The 22,500-nt window shown below is 50.3% G+C and overlaps 1 protein-coding gene across 1 annotated transcript in view; it reads left to right on the top strand.

Moving 5' to 3' along the window:
* Nucleotides 1-16,977: 16,977 nt before the first annotated feature.
* The window catches only part of mars1 (methionyl-tRNA synthetase 1), a 64,136-nt gene continuing 58,613 nt past the window's right edge, over nt 16,978-22,500 (top strand). The window contains exons 1-6 of the mRNA XM_084462693.1: nt 16,978-17,200; nt 18,485-18,575; nt 19,240-19,318; nt 19,797-19,928; nt 20,308-20,383; nt 20,802-20,992. Coding sequence (XP_084318819.1) covers nt 17,098-17,200; nt 18,485-18,575; nt 19,240-19,318; nt 19,797-19,928; nt 20,308-20,383; nt 20,802-20,992 — 672 coding nt within the window. The 5' untranslated portion in view covers nt 16,978-17,097. The remainder of the gene's footprint in view (nt 17,201-18,484; nt 18,576-19,239; nt 19,319-19,796; nt 19,929-20,307; nt 20,384-20,801; nt 20,993-22,500) is intronic.

Below are 22,500 nucleotides of genomic sequence, written 5' to 3'. Positions count from 1 at the left end.
CCTGGGTCAGTACTAGAGCCTGGGGAGGCTCACCATGGCCCAGTGGTACAGGTCCTGGGTCAGTACTAGAGCCTGGAGAGGCTCACCATGGCCCAGTGGTACAGGTCCTGGGTCAGTACTAGAGCCTGGAGAGGCTCACCATGGCCCAGTGGTACAGGTCCTGGGTCAGTACTAGAGCCTGGGGGGGATAACCATGGCCCAGTGGTACAGGTCCTGGGTCAGTACTAGAGCCTGGGGGGGATAACCATGGCCCAGTGGTACAGGTCCTGGGTCAGTACTAGAGCCTGGAGAGGCTCACCATGGCCCAGTGGTACAGGTCCTGGGTCAGTACTAGAGCCTGGAGAGGCTCACCATGGCCCAGTGGTACAGGTCCTGGGTCAGTACTAGAGTCTGGAGAGGCTCACCATGGCCCAGTGGTACAGGTCCTGGGTCAGTACTAGAGCCTGGAGAGGCTCACCATGGCCCAGTGGTACAGGTCCTGGGTCAGTACTAGAGCCTGGGGAGGGTAACCATGGCCCAGTGGTACAGGTCCTGGGTCAGTACTAGAGCCTGGAGAGGCTCACCATGGCCCAGTGGTACAGGTCCTGGGTCAGTACTAGAGCCTGGAGAGGGTAACCATGGCCCAGTGGTACAGGTCCTGGGTCAGTACTAGAGCCTGGAGAGGCTCACCATGGCCCAGTGGTACAGGTCCTGGGTCAGTACTAGAGTCTGGAGAGCGTAACCATGGCCCAGTGGTACAGGTCCTGGGTCAGTACTAGAGTCTGGGGAGGCTCACCATGGCCCAGTGGTACAGGTCCTGGGTCAGTACTAGAGACTGGAGAGCGTAACCATGGCCCAGTGGTACAGGTCCTGGGTCAGTACTAGAGCCTGGGGAGGGTAACCATGGCCCAGTGGTACAGGTCCTGGGTCAGTACTAGAGCCTGGGGAGGGTAACCATGGCCCAGTGGTACAGGTCCTGGTCCATGTTAGGTTGCTAAAATAGCATGTTCATTTGTGCATTTTTTGTTTTTGTTCATTCAAACAGAAATGTTCTTGTCATACTGTATATTGACACTGAATATTGTGATAATTAGAATTTTTTATTTAAAAAAAAAGTTTTTCAGCTTGATTTGAAAATGTAGCACTTTTTTTTTATATATTGGTCCAAAATATCGGTATCGGTCCGCTAAGACTCTCCTAAATCAATATCGGTATCGGACCCAAAAATGTGATATTGGTCGGGCTCTACCCGGAACACCTTTCTCCTGTGGGAAGGAGGTGTGAGGTTGTTTGGGGCTAACTGGGACAGTGAAGGAGGTGTGAGGTTGTTTGGGGCTAACTGGGACAGTGAAGGAGGTGTGAGGTTGTTTGGGGCTAACTGGGACAGTGAAGGAGGTGTGAGGTTGTTTGGGGCTAACTGGGACAGGGAAGGAGGTGTGAGGTTGTTTGGGGCTAACTGGGACAGTGAAGGAGGTGTGAGGTTGTTTGGGGCTAACTGGGACAGTGAAGGAGGTGTGAGGTTGTTTGGGGCTAACTGGGACAGTGAAGGAGGTGTGAGGTTGTTTGGGGCTAACTGGGACAGTGACAGGCTACGGTGGCTGAGAGACTAGAGGACTGTTCACAGTTTGGACACACGGTTCGGCGCTCACACCCAAACAGACACAGAGCGCCATATGGTGGCAGAGACACGGACGCCGACACGCAGAGCGGAAGAGGAACACCGCCAGGCCGGGCCAGGGGGACAGCGGACAGCGTTGGGCGGGATCACAGCCTCGCAAGCTGCTAAAACCTTCACTACGGTCTAATTCCTCGGGAACTGCTGTCCAGCGGGCCGGTCTGACGGAATCCTCCGGAATAATCCAGATGAGTGAGCCTCTTCACACGCGTTCTGACCCGTTCTGACCCAGATGAGTGAGCCTCTTCACACGCGTTCTGACCCGTTCTGACCCAGATGAGTGAGCCTCTTCACTCCTGTTCTGACCCAGATGAGTGAGTCCTCTTCACACGTGTTCTGACCCAGATGAGTGAGCCCTCTTCACTCCTGTTCTGACCCAGATGAGTGAGCCTCTTCACTCCTGTTCTGACCCAGATGAGTGAGTCCTCTTCACTCCTGTTCTGACCCAGATGAGTGAGCCCTCTTCACTCCTGTTCTGACCCAGATGAGTGAGCCTCTTCACTCCTGTTCTGACCCAGATGAGTGAGCCTCTTCACTCCTGTTCTGACCCAGATGAGTGAGCCTCTTCACTCCTGTTCTGACCCAGATGAGTGGCTGATGACAAATTAATCGACTGATTCATACTGCAATGAAAGTGATGTGGGTGAGAGAGTATCCCACACTTCAAATGATTTTTGGTAAAACTGTAATCAGACAAGCTAGAAACATCCCTGCTGACCCCTCACATGTCCTGCATGCATGCTGACCCCTCACATGTCCTGCATGCATGCTGACCCCTCACATGTCCTGCATGCATGCTGACCCCTAACATGTCCTGCATGCATGCTGACCCCTCACATGTCCTGCATGCATGCTGACCCCTCACATGTCCTGCATGCATGCTGACCCCTCACATGTCCTGCATGCATGCTGACCCCTCACATGTCCTGCATGCAGAATACGAACTGCTCCCATCTGGCAGACGTTACAGAGTTCCAGTTAAAAAGCAGAAACGATCCCTCAACAAATACAAAAACTCCTTCATTCCATTATCAGTCTCTTAAACTCCGACCTGGGGCAGTGTTGATTGGGTTATGTATGAATGTATGAATGCACTTTTAACTGTTTGCACATGTTTGCACTAATGGTTGTTTTGTCCTTGTTATGGCACCTTTGCACTGTATCAGCCTGTATGTCTGAGACAAATTTCCCTCGGGACAAATAAATGAATGTTGAATGTTGATGCCAGACAGGGAGACCGGCTCTGTGCTGCTGGGGGGGAGACCGGCTCTGTGCTGCTGGGGGAGAGACCGGCTCTGTGCTGCTGGGGGAGAGACCGGCTCTGTGCTGCTGGGGGGGAGACCAGGCTCTGTGCTGCTGGGGGGGAGACCAGGCTCTGTGCTGCTGGGGGGGAGACCGGCTCTGTGCTGCTGGGGGGGAGACCGGCTCTGTGCTGCTGGGGGAGAGACCGGCTCTGTGCTGCTGGGGGAGAGACCGGCTCTGTGCTGCTGGGGGGGAGACCAGGCTCTGTGCTGCTGGGGGGGGAGACCGGCTCTGTGCTGCTGGGGGGGAGACCGGCTCTGTGCTGCTGGGGGGGAGACCGGCTCTGTGCTGCTGGGGGGGAGACCGGCTCTGTGCTGCTGGGGGGGAGACCGGCTCTGTGCTGCTGGGGGGGAGACCGGCTCTGTGCTGCTGGGGGGGAGACCGGCTCTGTGCTGCTGGGGGGGAGACCGGCTCTGTGCTGCTGGGGGGGGAGACAGAGGAACCGGTGGGGAGAGAAGGGGACACTGAGTGCAACAAGATGGTTACGAACGCGAAAGCACAATCCCAGACAGACTAATACATGTACACACACACACCCCCCCACACACACACACACACACACACACACACACACACACACACACACACACTAATGCATGTAGGCCTACAGTATACACACTTATAAAATCTAACTCTTAATCCCACTTGACTGATCCTGGATCAACTCACTGAACCCCCATCGACCCTGGCTGCCCATCCATCTCTCTATCCCTCCTTCCCTCCATCTCTCCATCCACCCATCTATCCCTCCCTCTTTCCCTCCATCTCTCTATCCCTCCCTCCACCCCTCTATCCCTCCCTCCCTCCTTCCCTTCATCTCTCCATCCACCCCTCTATACCTCCCTCCATCCACCCCTCTATCCCTCCCTCCCTCCATCCACCCCTCTATCCCTCCCTCATCTCTCCATCCACCCCTCTATCCCTCCCTCCCTCCATCCACCCCTCTATCCCTCCCTCCCTCCATCTCTCCATCCACCCCTCTATCCCTCCCTCCCTCCATCCACCCCTCTATCCCTCCCTCCCTCCATCTCTCCATCCACCCCTCTATCCCTCCCTCCCTCCATCTCTCCATCCACTCCTCCTTCCTTCCCTCCATCTCTCCATCCCTCCACCCCCACTTCTCTCCATCTTGCACCCACTAACCCCCCTGGCCTCCCCTGCCCCCCCCCAGCCCCCTGCGGTGCGTGCCAGACAGAACAGCGCTCCCTCAATCAGCTGCATGGCCTCATTGATCCGGTCATTGATCGGCACCCACAGCTGTTGCGTCTGTAGCTCTGGGCCTCTCCGGCGCCGACCCGACTACAACTCCTCTCCGAAATCACATCGCATCAACTCAACAGGCTCTGCTGTTGTTAGGAGTCTAGGGTTATCATCGCTGTCGCTGCGCAGCCCCGAGAGGGACAATGTTTCAGCGCCTTCTTCATAAATAAACTCAACTGAACTGAACTGAAGTGAGGAACTTCAGACATCTTTTCAAAAGTTTCATGCTCCCACATCCACATTCAATTCGCACACACACTGCCAGTCGAGAACATAGAGAATGCCTGAAGGAGGTGGGTTCAAGTCTGTGTGTGTGTGTGTGTGTGTGTGTGTGTGTGTGTGTGTGTGTGTGAGCGCGCATGCTCAATTGCTGTTTATATCTAGCCTAGCGTCACTGTTCCTCATTAGTTCAATATAATATAGGAGTGTGATCCAAACAAAGTCAGAATATGATGGAGGTCTCTTCATTAAAAATAATTCCCGCCAGTGGTTGATTCCACCGGTGGCAGAGTGAATTCCATTTGAAGAGGACATGGCAGACTGTGTCCCTGGAGGGCTGTGCTAACTGGCTGAGCTGGAGACCAGTTCCCTCAGGCCACAGCTGCCTTTCATCCTCCGTACCGCAGGGGCTGATGGGTAGATGGAGAGACACACTGAAAAAACACTCTCTGTATCTGGGTGTGAGGCTCGACCGGGGATGAGGGTCCTTTACAAACACGAAAGCACAATCTCAGACAGACTAATACATACACACACACGCGCACACACACACACACACATTCATGTAGGCCTACAGTACACACACTTACAAAATCAGATCAGTCCGATCAGGGACCATAGAGAGAGATGGTCATAGAGAGAGACTGGTTGCAGCTACACAGAGAGAGACCGGTCATTGAGTGACACGGGGCATAGCTACGTAGAATGGATAGTTACACAGTCAGTGGTCCTGGTCCGACTACTACTACTGCTCATTTTCACAGGCCTGTGTTTAGACTTACGTACAGCATCGCACAGTGAACAGTCCTTGGACAATGACAAATCTCTCTCTCTTTATCTCGCTGTGTGTGCGTGTGTGTGTGTGTGTGTGTGTGTGTGTGTGTGTGTGTGTGAGCATTCTCATCGCCTTGGGAGGTTTTGAAGCACTTGACACTCCCTAATTCGATCATTCTCCCCGGATGCAGAGAGAGAGAGGAGTGGGGTGAGAGAGAGGGAGATTGGGAGAGAGAGAGAGAGAGAGAGAGAGAGAGAGAGAAAGGGACTGCACTTATATTGTCAATGAACTTTTATCCAAAGCACTTTACAATGGCCTCTCATTCACCCATTCATTCACAACCAATGGCGGCAGCTGCCATGCAAGGTGCTAGCCTGCTCATTGGGATCAATGTAGGGTTCTTGCCCAAGGGCACTTCAACATTTGGCGGGAGGAGCCGGGATTCGAACCGCCGACCCTGCGGTCGATGGACAACCCGCTCTACCTCCTGAGCTACAGCCGCCCATGAAGAGAGACTACATAGAGAGAGACTGGTCAGTGAGAGGGACTGGTCACAGCTACATAGAGACAGAGACAGTCATAGTGAGATTGGTCATAGCTACATAGACAGAGACTGGTCATAGAGAGAGACTGGTCACAGAGAGAGACTGGTCATAGAGAGAGACTGGTCACAGAGAGAGACTGGTCATAGAGAGAGTCCAGTCATAGTGAGACAGGTCATAGAGAGAGACTGGTCATAGAGAGAGACTGGTCACAGAGAGAGACTGGTTATAGAGAGAGACTTGTCACAGAGAGAGACTGGTCATAGACAGAGGCCCTTTCTCAATATGCGTTCTTGTCCATACTTGCGTCGTTGTGAACTTGTGAAACGTCATCAGTCGGAGCCCAAGTACTATTCCAATTCAAAAGTACGCAAGTCCCAAGTCCGCATCAAATGCCAGGATGTGTTCTTGCTCCGCCATTTTATGGAGGATGCATCGGAGCAGACTTGTGTGGACTTGAGACAGCCAGATATCCCAGAAATCATTTCGCATCAAGAGAACGGTTGTTAGGGCAACACCATTGAAAATGCCTATCTAAATAATCTATCTAAACTAGTAGAAACAGACATTATTTGGATAAAACGGCCACATAATTGGTTTCATCCATCCATCCATCCATCTTCATCCGCTTATCCGGGGTCGGGTCGCGGAGGCAGCAGCTCCAGCAGGGGGCCCCAGACATCCCATTCCCTAGCAGCATCAACCAGCTCTGCCTGGGGAATCTTTAGCCGCTCAGAGGCCAGTGCGGAGATGTAGTCCCGCCACCTAGTCCTGGGTCTACCTCGCGGCCTCCTCCCAGCTGGACATGCCTGGAACACCTCCCTAGGGAGGCGCCCAGGAGGCATTCTCACTAGATGCCTGAACCACCTCAACTGGCTCCTTTCGACGCAAAGGAGCAGCGGCTCTACTCCGAGTCTCTCCCCCAGATGACTGAACTTCTCACCCGATCTCTCAGGGAGACCCCAGCCACCCTCCGGAGAAAACTCATTCCGGCCGCTTGTATCCATGATCTCGTTTTTTCGGTCATGACCCATCCTTCATGACCAGAGGTGAGGGTGGGGACGAAGATAGACCGGTAGATCGAGAGCTTTGCCTTTTGGCTCAGCTCTCTTTTCGTCACAACAGTGCGGTAAAGCGACTGCAGAACCGCACCAGCTGCTCCGATTCTCTGGCCTAACTCCCTCTCCATGGTTCCCTCACTCGTGAACAAGACCCCCAGATACTTGAACTCCTTCACTTGGAGTAAGGACTCATTTCCTACTCGGAGCCGAGGACCCGGACACAGCTCTCGCTCTGGGTATACAGGGATTGGATGGCCCTAAGTAGGGACCCCCTCACCCCATACTCCCGCATAACCCGGTCGTAAGCCTTCTCCAAGTCCACAAAACACATGTAGACAGGTTGGGAAAACTCCCAAGCCCCCTCCAAGAGTGAAGAGCTGGTCGGTGGTTCCACGACCAGGACGAAATCTGCATTGTTCCTCTTCGATCTGAGGTTCAACTATCGGCAGGACCCTCCTTTCCAGCACCTTGGAGTACACTTTCCCTGGGAGGCTGAGTAATGTGATGCCTCTATAATTGGCACACACCCTCTGGTCCCCTTTTTTGAATATTGGGACCACCACCCCAGTCTGCCACTCCTTTGGCACTGACCCAGACTTCCACGCAATGTTAAAGAGGCGTGTCAACCAAGACATCCCCTCAAAACCCAGCGACTTCAGCATTTCTGGACGGATCTCATCAGTCCCTGGGGCTTTGCCACTGTGGAGTTGTTTGACTACCTCAGTGACCTCCTCCAAGGACATTGACGACCCCCCATCATCTTCCGGCTCTGTCTCGATCGTAGAGGGTGGATTAGTCGGGTTCAGGAGTTCCTCAAAATGCTCCTTCCAAAGCTCAACAACCTCCCAGTTCAGGTCAGCAGTGTCCCCTCCTTGCTGTATACGGCCTGGATGGTCCCCCGCTTTCCCTTCCTGAGGTGTCTGATAGTCTTCCAGAAACACTTTGGTGCTGACCAAAAGTCCTTCTCCATGGTTTCTCTGAACTCCTCCCACACCCGCTGCTTTGCCTTGGTCACGGCCGAAGCCGCAGCCCTCCGGGCCAGTCGATACCCTGCAACTGCTTCTGGGGTCTCCCGGGCTAACATATCCCGGAAGGCCTCCTTCTTCAGTCGGACGGCTTCCCTGACCACCGCTGTCCACCACGGTGTCTGAGTTACCGCCCCTTGAGGTACCTATGGCCCTCAGGCCACAGCTCCCAGCCGCAGCTTCAGCTCTCAATCTCTCCAGACAGGCTCTTCCTCCAGACGTTCCCAGTTCACCTTCACTACACGCTTGGGTTTTCCAGGTCTGTCCAGAAGCTTCCCCCGCCATCAAAACCAGCTCACCACCAGATGGTGATCAGTGGACAGCTCTGCCCCTCTCTTTACCCGAGTGTCCAAAACATGGCCTCAGATCAGATGATACGATAATGAAATCGATCATCAACCTTCAGCCTAAGGTTTTCTGATGCCAGGTGTACTTGTGGGCATCCTTGTGTTCGAACATGGTGGTTGATATGGACAAACCGTGACTAGCACAGAAGTCCAACAACAAAACACCACTCGGGTTCAGATCTTGGTGGCCATGCCTCCCAATCACGCCCCTCCAAGTTTCTCCATCATTGCCCACGTGTGCATTGAAGTCCCCCAATAGGACAGTGGAGTCCCCTGCAGGAGCCACAAATAGGACTCCACTCAGGGTCTGCAGGAAGGCTGAGTACTCTGAACTGCTGTTCGGTGCATAAGCACAAACCACAGTCAGAGTCCCCCCCCCCCCCACAGTCCTAAGGCGCAGGGAGGCGACCCTCTCGTCCCCTGGGGTGAACTCCAGCACAGAGGCGCTCAGCTGGGGGCTAGCTAGTATAGCCACACCTGCCTTACGCCTCAAACTTCAGTTCTTAGCAATTTTAGACCAATCTCCAACCTCCCCTTTTTGAGTAAAATTCAATTGAGAAAGATTGTTTTCAAACAGATAAATGATTTCCTAGCTACAAGTTCTACCCTTGACCTTTACCAGTCCGGCTTCCGCGCCCATCATAGCACAGAGACGGCATTAGTCAAAGTTGTAAATGACCTCAGAATAAATGGGGACTCCAAAGAGCTCTCTGTTCTAGTCCTCCTGGACCTGAGTGCAGCCTTTGATACTATAGATCATGCAATCCTCATCAAAAGACTGGAGAAGAGGGTTGGCTTCTCCGGTCCAGTCCTTAATTGGCTTAGGACCTATCTAACCGGTTGTGATTTCTTTGTTGCCCTCGGTGACCATAGCTCAGGAAAGATCCCTATGACCTGTGGGGTGCCCCAAGGATCGATCATAGGACCTCTACTTTTCAGCCTGTACATGCTGCCCCTTGGCAGTGTCATCAGGAGGCACAACATAAGCTACCATAGCTACGCAGATGATGCCCAACTCTATATTTCTGTAACACCCAGTAACTATAGCTTGATTGACTGCCTTGTCAAGTGTATTACGGATATAAATGTATGGATGTCAGATAATTTCCTCCAATTAAACCAGCCAGGACAAAACAGAAGTACTGATCATTGGAGAAAAAGCTGAAAGAGAGAAACTATCTGCACATTTAAAAACTCTGGAAATCAACACCAAATGCCAGGCTAAAAACCTAGGTGTCATACTTGACTCAGATCTTAATTTCTAAAACCACCAAGAATATTACAAAGACATCTTTTTACCACTTAAGGAACATTGCCAAGGTGCAACCCTTTCTCTCTCAGGCTGACACGGAAAGACTAATGCATGCTTTCATCACAAGCAGGCTGGACTACTGCAACGCTCTACTATCAGGCCTACCAAAGGAAGCAATCTCTAAGCTAGAAATGATACAGAATGCTGCAGCACGAGTCCTCACCAAGACTAGACGAAGGTCACACATCACACCAGCCTTAAAATCACTACACTGGTTACCTGTCAACTCTAGAATAGACTTTAAAATACTATTACTAGTCTATAAATCTCTCCACAGTCACGCACCAGAATACATTTCAGACATGCTTGTCAGGTACATGCCCAACAGACCACTCAGATCCTTAGGTACTGAACTCTTAACAGTTCCAAAAGCCAGGACCAAGAAACACGGAGAGGCAGCTTTTAGTTTCTATGCCCCCAACCTCTGGAACACCCTGCTGGAGTGCCTAAGAAGGGCCGAAAAAACGGAGGTCTTCAAGCGAGATCTGAAGACGTACCTTTTCGGCCTAGCCTACAATCACTAGCTAGGACCTCAAGACACAGAAAGGCAGCCTCAAACCTACCTGTGAATCCTCTGTATACATTGGTGTATATCCTGCTATGCACTGTATGTATATCAAGTTGTGTACAGAAGCTGGTTGCCCTGAAACAGGCTTGTTCTGTTCTGATATCTGTGTTGCTTAAATGGCTCAGCGTGCTACTAACCATTTCTGCCTCCCCTAGTGCCTCTCTCTCTCCCTCCTACCTTCTAACCAGGTCTAGTGGATGCCCCACTGTCGCCCGCAGACCACTCTGAGTCCGATAGATAACCCTGTGTCAGCTGTGGATGTTGTAGTATTTAGTTAACACACACACCTACACACAGACACACATCAGTCCACATCCGGCTTAGGCCTGGACCTGGGCCCAGTCCCCCGTCCCCTCACCCTAACCCGGGTCCGTATCCTTTTCCCACCCCCACCCTACCCCCGACCCCTGCCTCTAACTGGACCCAGGCACACTCATGCTCACACACACACAGACATACACCAGTCCTGGGCTCGGATCCCCTCCCCCTCACCCTAACCCGGGTCCGTATCCTTTTCCTACCCCCACCCTACCCCAACCCCTGCCTCTATCTGGGCCCAGGCACGCACACACAGACACACACCCACAGACACACACCAGTGTTTGCCATACCTCTCCCATGATGCTCTTAGCCTTTCTTGCTCTGAAAATGTAATTTGATGTAATTTATTGCTCTATAAATGTTCTTAGCCGTTAGACAAATATATTCCAGGAGCTTGCTCCAGGTTGCCTTTTTCAATATCTGTGTTGTTTTTATGGCTCTGTGTGCTACTAACCCTGTTCTGCCTCCCCTCTCCCTAGTGCCTCTCTCTCTCCCTCCTATCTTCTAACCAGGTCCAGTGGATGCCCCACTGTCACCAGCAGACCACCCTGAGTCCGATAGATACCCCTGTGTCTGCTGTGGATGTCGTAGCAATTAGTTAACACACACGTACACACAGACATACACCAGTCCACTTCCGGCTTTAGGCCTGGGCCCAGTCCCCCCTTCCCCTCACCCTAAACCGGGTCTGTATCCTTTTCCTACCCCCACCCTACCCCTGACCCCTGCCTCTACCTGGACCCAGGCACACTCACACACACACAGACATACACCAGTCCTGGGCTCAGATCCCCTTCCCCTCACCCTACCCCGGGTCCGTATCCTTTTCCTACCCCGATCCTACCCCAACCCCTGCCTCTATCTGGGCCCAGGCACATTCACACACACACAGACATACACCAGTGTTTGCCATGTCTCTCCTATGATGTTTTTTGCCTCTCTTACTCTGAAAATGTAATTTAATGTTATTTATTGCTTTATAAATGTTCTTAGCCGGTAAACAAACATACTCCAGGAGCTTGCTCGATCGCCTTGTTGAGAGGGGTCAGGGAAGAATTTTTACAGCTCACTTATCTGGCCCCTGGGTGATACTGTTTTTTTGCTTCCCTCTGGAATATGTAGGGGTGGGACGTATGCCCACCTCCCTTGTTCTCTGTAAAGCGCATTGTGTTGCCTCTGAGTATGAAATGAGCTATACAAATAAAGCTTTGATTGATTGATTGATTGATTGATTGATACCGTGAGCAACTCCGGAGAAGAACAGGGTCCAACCCCTATCCAGGAGTTTGGTTCCGGCGCCGGTGCTATGCGTGGAGGTTAGCCCCACCAGGTGTAATTGGTATTGGTATCCTTCCCCCCTCCCCCCAGTGAGGTCATGTTCCATGTCCCCAGAGCCAGCCTTTGCCGCCCGGGTCTGGTCCGTCGGTGCCCCCCGCCTTCACCGCCACCTAGTTGGCAGCGCCAATAATTGGTTTCAATTGTGGTAATTATCCGCATGAAAAGCAATGAAAACGTAAAGATATTTACTTTAAAACAGTTTAAAACGCTTTTCAAAATCCTAACAATGGCGGCTGCCGGTGTCCACACAAAACAAGCCGAGAACGTGACGTCAACAAGGACGCTGCTGTTCCAATTGCAGAATGACTGAACCTGCGTCCTCCCGTCCTCGGGAGTTCGTACTCTGATGCGAACATCCCAAGTCTGGACTAGCAAGGACGCAAGTCCGAACTTCGCATACTTGGAATTGAGAAACGGCCAGAGACTGGTCATAGAGAGAGACTGGTCATAGAGAGAGACTGGTCATAGAGAGAGACTGGTCATAGAGAGAGACTGGTCATAGAGAGAGACTGGTCATAGAGAGAGGCTGGTCACAGAGAGAGGCTGGTCACAGAGAGCGACTGGTCACAGAGAGCGACTGGTCATAGCTACATACAGAGCCACTGCTCATAGAGAGAGGCTGATCATAGAGGGAGACTATGGACTGTTTGTAACTACCATGTAGAGCAGCATCAGACTCGATCGAATGAGCTTCTTGTTTTTAAGGTTCCTCGTTCTTGTACAGAACTTGGACGGGCTGCATTCACTTACAGTATGATGCTCCGTATACCTGGAACTCTCTCCAACAGACATTGAATCTAGAGCCGCTTCCCTCCGATACGGAGTTCAGAGCCGTGGCTCTTGACATTTGTTCATCAACTTGTCACTGTTTTGGATCTTAATTGACTCAACTTGTCACTGTTTTGGATCTTAATTGTATTATTGTTGTAAATTGCTTGGTTTTGTTGATGTTTGTTTGTGTTTGCTTGTGAGCTCGTCGGCATTGGAAATGAGGGAAACCTCAATTGCCCCACGAGTTTAAAAAAAGGTTTGAAATGAAATGAAATGAAAAGAGAGACTGGTCAAAGACTGGTCAGACTGGTCAGAGACTGGTCAGACTGGTCAGAGACTGGTCAGACTGGTCAGACTGGTCAGAGACTGGTCAGAGACTGGTCAGACTGGTCAGAGGCTGGTCAGAGACTGGTCAAAGACTGGTCAGACTGGTCAGACTGGTCAGAGACTGGTCAGACTGGTCAGAGACTGGTCAGACTGGTCAGACTGGTCAGACTGGTCAGGCTGGTCAGAGACTGGTCAGAGACTGGTCAGACTGGTCAGAGGCTGGTCAGAGACTGGTCAAAGACTGGTCAGACTGGTCAGACTGGTCAGAGACTGGTCAGACTGGTCAGAGACTGGTCAGACTGGTCAGACTGGTCAGACTGGTCAGGCTGGTCAGAGACTGGTCAGACTGGTCAGAGACTGGTCAGACTGGTCAGAGACTGGTCAGAGACTGGTCAGAGACTGGTCAGACTGGTCAGAGGCAGGTCAGAGACTGGTCAGACTGGTCAGACTGGTCAGACTGGTCAGAGACTGGTCAGACTGGTCAGAGACTGGTCAGACTGGTCAGAGACTGGTCAGAGACTGGTCAGACTGGTCAGAGACTGGTCAGACTGGTCAGAGACTGGTCAGACTGGTCAGAGACTGGTCAGACTGGTCAGAGACTGGTCAGAGACTGGTCAGACTGGTCAGACTGGTCAGACTGGTCAGACTGGTCAGAGACTGGTCAGACTGGTCAGAGACTGGTGAGAGACTGGTCAGACTGGTCAGAGACTGGTCAGAGACTGGTCAGAGACTGGTGAGGCCCGCAGGCTGCCCTGCAGCTCATTGATGTTTCTAGTGAAGAGCAGGGAGCTGATTGGTCCAGCATGGATGAGTGTGTGAGGTGTCAGAAGCTATCAGACGAGCAGCAGGCCTTCTCTCTCTCTCCCTCTTTCTTTCCCTCTCTCTCTCTTTCTTTCCCTCCCTCTCTCTTTCTTTCCCTCTCTCTCTCTTTCTTTCCCTCTCTCTCTCTTTCTTTCCCTCCCTCTCTCTTTCTTTCCCTCCCTCTCTCTTTCTTTCCCTCTCTCTCTCTTTCTTTCCCTCCCTCTCTCTTTCTTTCCCTCCCTCTCTCTTTCTTTCCCTCCCTCTCTCTTTCTTTCCCTCTCTCTCTCTTTCTTTCCCTCTCTCTCTCTGCATCCGGGGAGGATGACAGAATTAGGGAGGGCCAAGGGCTTCAAAACCTCCCAAGGCGATGAGAATGCACACACACACACACACACACACACACACACACACACACACACACACACACACACGCACACACAGCGAGATAAAGAGAGAGAGATTTGTCATTGTCCAAGGACTGTTCACAGTGCGATGCTGTACGTAAGTCTAAACACAGGCCTGTGAAAATGAGCAGTAGTAGTAGTCGGACCAGGACCACTGACTGTGTAACTATCCATTCTACGTAGCTATGCCCCGTGTCACTCAATGACCGGTCTCTCTCTGTGTAGCTGTAACCTGTTTCTCTCTATGACCATCTCTCTCTAAGGTCCAGCAGTAGCATTGGTCAGACCAGGACCAATGACAACTATCTGGCACATACTGTGAAGGTCCATCGTTATATATTGTATTGTCCCATGTTGTCCTGGGCATTTTTGTGTTGGTTTTTTATTCTGTATCTGATCCTTGTATCCTGTGTGTTCATATGTTCATATATGTATTTTATTTCTGACGGCGCCTCTTGGTTAGGTCATCATTGAAAATGAGAACTGGTTCTTAACTGATTTTACCTAGTAAAATAAAGGTCAAATATATATATATATTTTTAAAAAGGTCCACCAGGAGGAGTTTTCAAGGACGTTGAGAGCGAGTGATAAAAAGGAACAAATTGTGTTGTGGCTGTGAGTTCTAGCCTACAGAACAGATCAGTAGAGGCAGTAAACACACACACACACACACACACACACACACACACACACACACAGAGTGACCATACAGTAGCAATCCCTCAGATTGAGTAATATCTAAATAAAACCTAAAGCCTAATCCTATTCTTAACCCCCAGTATAGTTCAAGACCACTCCACCCAGAACAGCGTCACAGCGGGAGTCTTAGGAGGGTTAGGGTTAGGGTTAGGGTTAGGGTTAGGGTTAGGGTTAGGGTTAGGAACGGAGTAATCACAGAGCAGGCATGTCGTTCATGCTTCATTAATACAGCAGGCTGGCAGCTTAATCAGTTGCAACTATTTCTGCGCAGTAATCTTTCAAGGCTGAACACTCATCTATGAGTACAGGCAGGCTACAGAAACAGGGGAAATCCCAGATTTGTGGTAAAAGATTGCAAAAACCCTGCAATGCCTCAAACTCAAACTGACTCACCCTCTGTTCCATACGCATAGCTATCATATAGTGTGGGATCCATCCGGCTGAGGTATAGGCTATGTGGCTGCTTACTGTATGTAGCCAAGCTAAAATGTATTTTCTTTTGTTTCTTCATTCTCTCTGGAACCTTTATTTTTTATTGTGAACGTCTCCAAAATGTGTTCTGTTAATTGGTTCCCACTCCCACTGGTTCCCTAGCATACCTTTCTTTGTTTCCCCTGGGGAATTTCTATGGTGTTACACCTCCTGGTCCAGCTTCAGTGAGCTCGTAGGGTCAAAGCTGAATGAGAGAGATATGGAGACTGTCTGCTTTTCCCCATGTTTGTGAAGTTTGTGAAAGAGAATAAACTCCATTGAGTCGACCTCCAGCCCCAGTGCACCTCATTCATTGAACGAAAATCAACACAACGCAGAGTGAGCAGAAAGTGATCTGCTACACTTAGTCAAAGTGGGGTCAATGAATGAAAGATGCAAATGTTCTGTTGAGTCAAAGACGGCTTCCAGTCATGCAGCCTCAGCAGGTAGAGATGACTCACTCTTACCAGGGCTGAGAGCAGGGGATTCACCTGAGAAACCTGATGATCAAATGGTGGCTCTGAAATGGTCTTAACTAGTGCATCAAAAACACAAACCACCAGAAAGACGAAGTTCAGATGGCCTGAGTCTTGAACGAGAGTCTACAAAAACAGCCACTCACAAGAAATACATTATACTTCATTATACTTCTCAACTAAGCTCTGGTGATTCAGATAGTTGAGTTAGTTGACTTATCTTTGATTGTTAATTTGTTACTGAAGTTATTGTACCTTGTACTTTTACTGTTTTGTACATTATTGTATTGTACTGTATATTGCATTTGTATTGTATTTGTCACTTACAGTATGTTATTGTATTTGTCACTTACAGTATGTTATTGTATTTGTCACTTACAGTATGTTATTGTATTTTGCACTGGCCTGTTTTTCCTCGCACTACAGGATGTTAATTGTCATGCACCATCAGATCAAAGCAAATTCATTGTCTGTGAAAACCTGACAATTGACCCGTTTCTGATTTTGAGAATGGCGCCACGGTCCTTGTCCGCCTTTGCACCTGTTGTGCACTCACTATCTTTGGGTTTTGGTCATTGTAAGCAAGATTTGGTCTGTGTCAGCAAATATAACATGTTACAAGTAAACTTTGCCAGTAGCGCTGCACGCATTATGGCAATCATGAAAATGATGATGTATAGGCTATTGGCCCTGGCAGTGACATCCATATCTGCGTCCCAGCGGTGGGGACAGACAGGCAGGCTGGATGCTGGTTGCACTGTGAGCACTTGCTAGTGTGTTACAACTTATGTGTTATAACGCATTATTTTCGTAATTACAACTTTACAGAAAGAATATAGGATTACACAGCAAAAACGGGACCTTACCTCCAGGATGTTGGGGAAATAAGTGTAGAAGTGTAGAGAGAAACAGTTCCAGACGGTAGATTACGAGTGTCCTCCAATTGTCACCCGCTATGAGTGACAGGGTCGCATCACGTGATTGATCCTTCAGACTAACTGCAGTTTCGTGTGAGTTACAGGAGAAGCAACTCTACTAGTTTAGATGACTAAATCTATAAAGAATAATGCGTGTCACAGCGAGGATTCTGATTGGCTTACACATGCATTATGGTTTGACACGATCGGCTACGTTCCAATGGGCCGCCTTAATGGGAACTGTAGTTCATCATACTGACAAGTGACATTATCCTCAGTGGGATCGTGAGGCATAGAGAACTACAACATGCGCCATTTGCAATCGGTAAAATTGTACCGCGGTTGCCTCAGCCTCAGTGCGTGGAGCATTCATCAGTCACCGGCAAAGTTACATGTTGTCATTCTCTCTCTCAGTATTTACACTTCTGTAGCTCGTTAGATCTCCGTAACTCAGTAACTCAGTCACTCAGTCACTCAGTACTACCGTGGGTGAAGACGAGCGGCTAGATGAAACTATTCGTGAGCGAGGGGAACCCGCACTGTGTGAAGGTGTTAGCTGTGCTGGAACTGACTGGAGCACAATGTGACGTCCAGCATGTGAGCCACGAAGGTAAGAGAGGGTGAACTGCTAGTTATCCAGCCAGCTGATGTTCTAATGCACACTGAGACTCATATCAGAAGCCCTGACAGAGCCTGGCCTGAGGCAGACCAGGGTATCTATAGCAGGTTAGCTGCTCAGTCTAACTAAAGATAACGTTACTCAGAGACTCAGAATTGACACCACCAGCTGTTGACCCTGACCTGCTAGAAAGCTCCATGCTTCCCCGCTCACTTCAGTCTGAAATACTAGAGCCATTTAAAGACCACCGTCTGTATGTAGCTGTTCAGCGAGGCAGTCTGTGTGATCACTTTATCTGATGTCATTGATGGCATAACGTTACTCAATTAAAAACGGGCATTTATTTGGCCTAACGTTACTGATCTTCAGAAAGATCTTCAACCCCTCAATCCATTAGGCTCTAGGGGAACTTGCTTTCCAGATGTTGTATAAACGCACAGTCGTGTTCGGAGCAAGCTCTGTCAAGTGTTGTCAACTCATGATTGATACTTTGGCCTAGTAGTCCTATTCTTTCAACATAAAGTCCTACAGTAGCTGTTACCCAAAAGCAGCACTGTTCATCCCAGCCCTACTCTACTCCGCTAACTCATATTCATTATGATGGCTTTTCACAATATAGCGCTATTCTCATCCTCGCGTAGAAAGGCACTCACGCTGTATTGTCCGGTGCCGGATCATAAGCCGAGTGCTGGGGCATCTAATTTGTTTGGGACATGAGAATGCCCTGGAGCTCCACCACTGGGCTGATTGTTAGTAGTGTGGGTGAAGCTTCCAGCTGTGATGTCACCGTGACCCAGAGAGAGATGGAGCCAGCAGCGTCTGGCACACAGCCACAATTCACACAGGGACACACACAATTCTGCGCGCACGCTCTCACACACACACACACACACACACACACACACACACACACACACACACACACACACACATACAGTACACATACAGTAGGATGTTTATATACAGTACATCACTATGCTACAAGTGCTGTACACAGTAGGCTGTTCGCACACACACACACACACACACACACACCAGCCAATCATGTCAGCCAGGCCTCTTCTCTCACGCTCATATGGATTACCAGTCTGCCCTCTCTTCATATCAGATTGAATTGTGATTAGTTCCAGATTAGAACGACCATAAAGATCTCATTCTCCCAGAGTTCCCAGATGGTTACGGAAAAGCAAACCATCTGGCGCGTCAGGCAGGTTAATGTGAAATAGCCCTTTCTGTCTCTGAGCGTGACGTCATGTGTTGTTCCCGGTGTTGCAGAGAGAGTGGTTCCGTTCCTGAGCCGCCCCGTCCTGCCCGCCCTGCTGCTGCCCTCCGGACTGCACCTCTTCAGCCCCAACGCCATCTGCCAGTCAGTTGTCTCTGTTGTCGCCGCTCTAAGCTTGGTTGCTTCTTAGCCGTTACACAAACATTTTCCAGGAGCTTGCTCAATCGCCTTGTTGAGAGGGGTCAGGGAAGTTTTTACAGCTCACTTTTCTGGCCCCCGGGTGAAACTGTTTTTTTTTTTGCTTCCCTCTGGAATATGTAGAGAGTGGGTCGTATGCCCACCCCCGCCATTGCTCTCTGTAAAGAGCATTGTGTTGCCTCTGTGTATGAAACGCGCTATACAAATAAAGTTTGATTTGATTTTACCCGTTGCTCTCCAGGGCCTGTTCTGTTAGCTAGTCTGTTAGCACCCCCTCTCCCCTGGATTGCTGCTAGCATAGCTGTCTGTCTCATCACCAGCCCCTAACCAAGTCTAGCAAGAAATGGGTAGAAAACACATTTGTAACAGACCAAAAAAAATGTGGCGCTACCTGGAAGTGCGAGCACTAGTTTTTGTTGTCAACAACCGTGCTCTCGTTGAGTACATGTCTGACGTGTGCTTTCTACAGTTCATCGCCGTTGCTCATGATCCAACCGCGTAGCCTGTTAGCTACTTCTCGTACACGCATAGTGTTTCATCCCTGAAGTGGTTGTTTTAAACTGTCCCTCCCCAATGGAGTGTTAATGTAAGCGTTTCCTGGTTCCTCTAGGTACTTGTTTGAGCTGAGGGGCCAGGAGGCCAGCAGTCTCAGTAACCAGTGGCTAGAATGGGAGGCTACAGAACTACAGGTATGGAGGCCCTCCATCAGGGTGTCAGGGAACGGGATTCTCTTGTGTGTCTCTGCAGTCCTCTGTTCCTGTTTGTTTGTTTCTGTACCCGGGCTGCGCCCTGGGCTGATGTAACAGTTGGTTGGGGGGCGCATTATAAATAAAAATAACATAACGTTATATATGCAGACAGCTGAACGTACCCTGACCTGACTCGCCTTATAGACAGTACTGACTACTGAGTCTGTGGCTGGGAAGTGCATATCTGAGCGATAGCAGCCCCATTTAACATCAGCTTCTTCTAAAACCTTGCTTGCCCCGCCCACCTAACACACTCTAAGAATGGATCGCTGTATGGTGTAAACTCCTTTAAGTTCACGCTACACCATCCAAAGCCGTAGAATAAACACCCCTCAATGTGGAGTGATTGAATGAGCGCAGAGCGCACTGTGGAGAATGTTAGAAAACTGCTGTGTCTGAAACTGTGTTGTCGCCACAGCCTGCATTACTGCAGACCCTCCACCAGGTGGTGCTGCAGGGGAAAGCAGCAGAGGCCACCAAGGCTCTCCAGGCTCCTCTCAACCACCTGGACCAGAGCCTGGGCAAGAGGACCGCACCGTTTCTGACCTCAGTATGTCAACGCATGCACGCACACACACACACACAGGCCTACTCACAAACACACACACATACACACACACACACACACACACACACACACACAGGCCTACTCACAAACACACACACATACACACACACACATACACACACACATACACACAAACCTTCTACTTATCACACACTATATCAATAAACTGTGCCAGTTTGAGTTGAGTGGTGTTAGCATCTCTGTGTTGAGTTGAGTGGTGTTAGCATCTCCGTGTTGAGTTGAGTGGTGTTAGCATCTCCGTGTTGAGTTGAGTGGTGTTAGCATCTCAGTGTTGAGTTGAGTGGTGTTAGCATCTCCGTGTTGAGTTGAGTGGTGTTAGCCTCTCTGTGCTGTGTTGTAGGAGGCTGTATCTGTAGCTGACATCGTGCTGTGGGCCGCCCTGTACCCCGTCCTGTCCAACCACACCCTGGCTTCAGGTACGGCTTCTCATATCTGATCTAACACAGACTAACATCCTCTCTCTCTCTCGCTCTCTCTCTCTCTCTCTCTCCCAATCTCTTCGCCCCCTCTCTCTCTCCCAATCTCTCTCCCAGGCTCTCTCTCTATCTCTCTATCTCTCTCTTTCTCTCTCTTGTTCCCTCTCTGTTGATTAATTTTAAGTGGTGTTGACAATTTAAAGACACACATACACACACACACTCACACATCATTCACCAGTCAATAAATTGTCAATAACACCACAAACTACTTGTTTGCGTTGACGCCGGCGTGTGTGTGTGTGTGTTTGTGTGTGTGTGTGTGTTTGTGTGTGTGTGTGTGTGTGTGTGGTGTGTGTGTGTGTGTGTGTGTGTGTGTGTGTGTGTGTGTGTGTGTGTGTGTGTGGTGGTGATGCAGGGGAGCTCCGGTGGGTGCAGGCCTGGTTTGAGCGCGTGGGAGCGCTGCACGCCTGCAAGGCCGCAGCACGGAAGGTTCTGCAGGGGAAAGGCCCGGAGGGGCTGAAGAGCTTCATGCAGAGACAGCCGGCGCCACTCAGCGCCCCCCGGACCGGCAGAGACGCCACGCCCTGCAACAGCACCCCCACAGAGGTGAGGCCCCGGAGGGCCCCGGACCCCCGGCCCTTCACTAGAGAGGCAGATTATAAACCAGCCGGCTGTATGTGTTTATCACACGGCTCTCTTAAATACTCCATTCTGATTGGACGTTCGACACATTCCGCGGTCAATTATTTTTCTATAACTGACCGACGTTAGGGGCAACGGAGCAATGATGTCACTTTCAGTGGAAACAGGAAGTAACGTAGCCGGCTGTTTAATGTCGCGGTGTTGATACGGAGCCACGCGGCATCGTTGGTGGTTGATAGCGTAGCTGAAGCCAACCGTTGCTTTATTTTTTTCGTTATAGCTACAAACGAAACACAACATCAAATATATTCAAATCAGTATTTTCTCTCTGTATCAATGTCGTTGGTGAGTGTAATAAGAGGGATAATAAAGGGATAGACGGTCATTAGCAAACCAGGCCAGGTCCAGCCTGGCTTATGTGTGTTGGCTGGCTTGTTTCTGTGCGGGACTGGTAGGACGGTAATGTCTGATGAATTAAGATAGGTCTTGTCACCTGGACACATCAGTTCCAATGCTTCCAATGCTAATCCAGCACAATAAGAGCGGGATAGCCAGTTAGCTCATGAGTTCACAACAACTAGCAGCAGCTTCCATAACATTAATGGTAGCGGTCAGTGGCTAAAGCAGTTACACTGATGATAACATCCCCACCAGGAACCCCGGTCTCCTGGGTGGGAGTCCAATGCTCTCACCACTACTCTACTTGTGCAGTGGAGATCGGCGGGTGGGTTTTGGTGTCCTTCTTCCAGTCCCTAGTGTGGGTTGGGGTTAGAATGTGGGTTGGGGTTGGGACAGGATCTGATCTATAAGGCAAGGGGTAAAGGTTGGAGTGAAAGGATGAACGTGTGGAGGTTTGGGGTATAGTCCCATAAAGTCATCCCCACCGGGTCTTCAACCCCAGTCTCCCGGGTGGGAGTCCAATGTTCTCACCACTACTCTACTTGTGCAGTGTAGATCGGTGGGTTGATTTTGGTGTCCTTCTTGATTTTGGTGTGCTGGGACTGGTGTACTGCCTCTTGTGGTGCCGACAGAGAAATGCAGGCCAACATTGTCCGCAGTAACGGAGGGGAGGGAGGGAGTGATGACCGGACGAACGCTATACTAGGTGCGCTGGCACTGTAAGTCACGCACAAAAAAGGATCAATACATTAAGCTCATTCCTCCACCTAAAGCTGTGCCAGTCAACAGTCAGTCTACTCACTGAAAATAAACCACATGTAGGCGTAGAGCGACTGGTGCATCACATCCTATACAAAAATGAATTACTATAGGATTTGAAGTGTCCTACTCCTATTGTAATGAGGACTGTCTGTCTCTAATGCAGTAGCGTACCGTGGGGTCTTGCACAGCCCCCCCCCCCCCCCCCCCCCCACCTGCACACCCCGTACACACACGCAGATAGGGAGAGAAACTACGCATGTAGGGGTCAGTGGAGTCTTTTGGTTTTGATGTTCTGGGACTACTGCCTCTTG

The sequence above is a fragment of the Borostomias antarcticus genome, assembly GCF_949987555.1.
Source record: "Borostomias antarcticus genome assembly, contig: scaffold_69, whole genome shotgun sequence".
Taxonomy (NCBI): Eukaryota; Metazoa; Chordata; class Actinopteri; order Stomiiformes; family Stomiidae; genus Borostomias; species Borostomias antarcticus.
Note: the sequence above shows the minus strand (reverse complement) of the source record. Positions and strands in the feature narration are given on the sequence as shown.